Here is a 5,000-nt window from a genome sequence, read left to right on the forward strand (position 1 = left end):
CACAGCATGAAAATGGTAGGGAGTAGAATGAAAAGCCGAAAATCCGTGTAGGGAGGGTGGTCAGGGGGGTGGATGGGTCCAACAATACAGGACTTTCACCCGGGCCAGCGGGGATCGCGTCCTGCGTGTGGCGTTTAGTTTCCCGTAGTCTTCCTAATCACAACCGTCCCGTTATTATCGCGCGTCCCCAGCGGCCATCTCCCGGAGTATGAGGCGTCCTTTCCCCGTAGTCGCGGCCACCTCCCAGCATATGAGGCGTCCTTTTCGGCCGTCTCCCGGCGTGTGAGGCGTCCTTTCCCTGTAGTGTTTTTCCTAAACCCAACCTCCGCCATCCCGTTATTGTCGCGCGTCCCCCGCGGCCGTCTCCCGGCGTGTGAGGCGTCCTTTCCCCGTAGTCGCGTCTCCAGCGGCCACCTTGCGGCCGTCTCCCAGCATATGAGGCGTCCTTTCCCTGTAGGGTATTTCGTGCTGGCCACCACAAAAAAAATTAGAAAAACATCTCCGTGAACACGTATCGATAGATTAAAAATAACGTGACATTTACATGAACTGCCGTGGGACCGGGTTGTATCACCAGGGGCTCTACACCTTAACGAAAGCATTGACAACATTGTTTGTGTTCACAGAGTTTACTAAAAAGAAAGGTTTTCAACAACTCACCGTAGCTCTTGTTGTTTCTGGCTGCTACCACCTCGGCAGTCAACACAAGTCGATATCAAAACAAGTAGCCACAGATTTAGGATATCCCGTAGTCACCGGTGGAGTTAAGGTGTAGAGCTCCTGGTTATAGTATATCTTGGTCACCGGTGGAGTTAAGGTGTAGAGCTCCTGGTTATAGTATATCTTGGTCACCGGTGGAGTTAAGGTGTAGAGCTCCTGGTGATACTGGGAGCAGTCTCATGTTGTGTCGAGCCTTCTTAGTGGTTTAAAAATAGATATTTTGAGGCTAGCATCAAAGTGTCCCTAGCTCTCCCATTCAAAAGGCCATTTGACTGAAAAACTAGAATACGGTACATCTTAAAAGTGGCGATTCCGTCCTAAATATGCTTTTAAACCAAAGTTTGACTCGGGTACATTCACAAAAACACCCTAGGTTGCATTTTGGCGAGAGTTACGCTTTAACAAACTCAACTGTAGAGGTGTTGAAGTTAATCAAATAATCGATGCATTGAATCGTGGACGATGCTGCATCGATAATCGGCCGGGCCATAATCGATTATTTCTGTTTACAATTTAATGTAGGCCTAACAACCTTTCTGTTTACATATTAGGGGTGGTACAGTTCATGAAAAAACATCCGAACCGTTCGGTTCTCTTGTCTCGGTTCGGAGCGTGACGTGACGAACGCAACACATGGCAGCTGATTGGACGAACGCGTCACGTGGTTCTTGCTGCTCCCGAATTTCAAAACAGACTCTAATGGCGTCTCGTTCTGAATACGATCTCGTATTGTAATAAAATAGTTCACCGGAACGTGTTTCTGAACTGATTTTCGTCAGATTTTGAGAGGCGCCGAGCCGACCGCTCCTCAGGTGGCGTGCTGCTGCTGCAGGTCATGTCGTGTGTAGAGATGTCAGGTGGGAAAGATGAGGAAGGATGTAGAGATGTCAGGTGGGAAAGATGAGGAAGGATGTAGAGATGTCAGGTGGAGAGATGAGGAAGGCTGTAGAGATGTCAGGTGAGAGAGATGAGGAAGACTGTAGAGATGTCAGGTGGGAGAGATGAGGAAGGCTGTAGAGATGTCAGGTGGGAGAGATGAGGAAGGATGTAGAGATGTCAGGTGGGAAAGATGAGGAAGGATGTAGAGATGTCAGGTGGGGAGATGAGAAGGTGTAGAGATGTCAGGTGGGAGAGATGAGGAAGGATGTAGAGATGTCAGGTGGGAGAGATGAGGAGGATGTAGAGATGTCAGGTGGGAAAGATGAGGAAGGATGTAGAGATGTCAGGTGGGAGAGATGAGGAAGGATGTAGAGATGTCAGGTGGGAGAGATGAGGAAGGATGTAGAGATGTCAGGTGGGAAAGATGAGGAAGGATGTAGAGATGTCAGGTGGAGAGATGAGGAAGGCTGTAGAGATGTCAGGTGGGAGAGATGAGGAAGGATGTAGAGATGTCAGGTGGGAAAGATGAGGAAGGATGTAGAGATGTCAGGTGGGAGAGATGAGGAAGGCTGTAGAGATGTCAGGTCTGTAGAGATGTCAGGTGAGAGAGATGAGGAAGACTGTAGAGATGTCAGGTCTGTAGAGATGTCAGGTGAGAGAGATGAGGAAGACTGTAGAGATGTCAGGTCTGTAGAGATGTCAGGTGGAGAGATGAGGAAGACTGTAGAGATGTCAGGTGGGAGAGATGATGAAGGCTGTAGAGTTGGAGGATGCTCCAGCGTCGTATATAGTCTGGTGTGTGGGAACATTTTGGATTTCATGTTACCTATGATGACAGCGGAAATCAAACAATAGATAGAACTGCCACTGTGCGCATGTATTGTGCAACATGCATTCAATATGCTAATTTTAGCTATATATCATATGCTGGAGTATATTTCTGGAGTGTTAAAGATTAAAAGAAATAATAACAAGAACCGTACAGAACCTAAAACCGTGATACGAACCGAACTAGGGCTGCAACTAACGATTATTTTCTCGATTAATCGATTAGTTGTTTGATCTATAAAAATGTCAAAACATGGTGAAAAATGTGGATCAGTGTTTCCCAAAGCCTAAGAGGACGTCCTCAAATGTCTTGTTGTGTCCAAAACTCAAAGATCTTCAGTTTACTGTCCCAGAGGAGAGAAGAAACTAGAAGATATTCACATTTAACAAGCTGGAATCAGAGAAATCTTATTTTTTTTTAATAAAAAAATGACTCAAACGATTAATCGATTATCAAAATAGTTGGCGATTAATTTAATAGTTGACAACTAATTGATTAATCGATTCATCGTTGCAGCTCTAAACTGAACCGTGGGTTTTGTGAACCGTACCACCCCTAATATATACACACACAGTATTACATATTATGGTATGTTTTGCACATTCAGGAAGTGCCATGTGCTCAGTGCTGTAGTTTATTTAGTATTAGAGCACTGCAGAATGTTTGGTTTTTGAAGCTTGAAAAGCTATGGATTAAATATCCTATATGGCTTTAATAGAAAAATGTATTTGACGCATCGAGATGCATCGAGATATCGAATCGCTGACGTGATAATCGTAACGAATCGGGAGATCAGTGAAGATTCACACCTCTCCTCGACTGTGTTTCTTCAGTACAAAACGGACCTGGTTCCGATCCTCAAAGTCCCCACCAGAACCGTCCAGCCCAACTTCGTCTACGTGTTCCCGGACGAGAGCAACCCTAAAGGCCGGATGGTGTTCCTGGAGCTGACTCCGCCTCCGGACGTCACGTACAAAACCAGTCCCGGCGCCAGCGGACAGATGAACGTGCTGGGCATCGTCATCTTCTCCGCCACCATGGGTGAGTCACCGACTGACACAGAGGGGGGGGGGGGGGCCTAGACTAGAGATGGTCCGATACCATTTTTTGCTTCCCGATACCGATTCTGATACCTGAACTTGCGTATCGGCCGATACCAGTGTGTCATATATTTTATTATGTTTTAACAGCTGTATACTACTATCTCTGTATGATGATATGATGTATAACAGCTGTATACTACTATCTCTGTATGATGATATGATGTATAACAGCTGTATACTACTATCCCTGTATGGATGTGATATTATTTCTATCTTTGTTGTCGGTCTGGCTCAGGTTAAACTCTTTGTGAAACATGAACTTTCTTCTATTCTGCAGTTTGACAGTCAGTTATAACGGAAAAATAACATAAATAAACTACTTTAACGTAATTTCTTTAGGGCTTTATTACGTGGTATCTGATCGGTGCATTAACTCCAGTACTTCCCAATACTGATACCAGCGTTTTAGGCAGTATCGGAGCCGATACCGATACTGGTATTGGTATTGGACCATCTCTAGACTCGAGTCACACGACGCCAATTGAGGACTTTGTTGTAGTAATTTATAGATCCGACGGCAAGGCCAGATTAATGACTCGGACCCGAAGGAGCCACTGAGTTGACGTCAACTATGAGCCTTATTTGAGATTTTTGAGGTTTCAAAATGTGAGATTTGCAGAGGAAAGAGGTGTCAATGGGATTTGGAGTTTCTATGTATGTCCTATTTACCCACGAACTGTCCTTATTCAACTATGACAAGGTAACATCGGTTTTGCATTCTATCACCCCTTTAAGAGGTTACTTTATGCTTTAATAATAATATATAATATATAAATAATAATAATGTCTGAACTGTGTGTTTGCAGGCCTGTTGCTAGGCAGGATGGGAGAACGAGGCACTCCACTGGTCAGCGTCTGTCAGTGTGTCAACGAGTGCGTCATGAAGATCATCAACGCCGCTGTCTGGTGAGAACAAATACTCTACGCATCTGACCAATGAGAAGAGAGCACGCTCTCCCCTGGCTTTTACCTCATCCTTTTTGGTTTCTTTACTTCGTTCCTGAGTGAAAAGAACTCATCCAGTGATTCTGATCAGAGCAAACCAACCGTAGCTTCACATATAACTTATGTACGTACGGAGGTATGAACGTTCCTCCGTACGTTCCTCCGTACGTTCCTCCGTACGTTCCTCCGTACGTTCCTCCGTACGTTCCTCCGTACGTTCCTCTGTACGTTCCTCCGTACGTTTCTCCGTATGTACCTCCCTACGTTCCTCCTTGTTGATCTGAAATGAAGACAGATTCAGCAACTGCACGGCCTATTTCTCTCTTCAAATGTTTTCAGAAACATGTTTCGGTGAACTATTTTAGTCCAATATGAGATCGTATTCTGAACGAGTCGCCATGACAGTCTGGCTGTGAATTTCCACGTGATACGTTCGTCCAATCAGCTGCCGGTTTTCATTTTTTGGGGCGACAATACAGATTAGCGGCGTCTGCTGTTATGGAGACATTGGTCTGGTCGGTGTG

General features: G+C 45.3%; 1 protein-coding gene across 1 annotated transcript in view; it reads left to right on the forward strand.

Moving 5' to 3' along the window:
* The window catches only part of LOC116066749 (excitatory amino acid transporter 5-like), a 31,511-nt gene that overhangs the window by 11,196 nt on the left and 15,315 nt on the right, over positions 1 to 5,000 (forward strand). The window contains exons 6-7 of the mRNA XM_036007455.1: positions 3,262 to 3,469; positions 4,338 to 4,437. Of these exons, the coding sequence (XP_035863348.1) occupies positions 3,262 to 3,469; positions 4,338 to 4,437 (308 nt within the window). The remainder of the gene's footprint in view (positions 1 to 3,261; positions 3,470 to 4,337; positions 4,438 to 5,000) is intronic.

This window comes from Sander lucioperca, chromosome 11 (genome assembly GCF_008315115.2).
Source record: "Sander lucioperca isolate FBNREF2018 chromosome 11, SLUC_FBN_1.2, whole genome shotgun sequence".
Lineage (NCBI taxonomy): Eukaryota > Metazoa > Chordata > Actinopteri > Perciformes > Percidae > Sander > Sander lucioperca.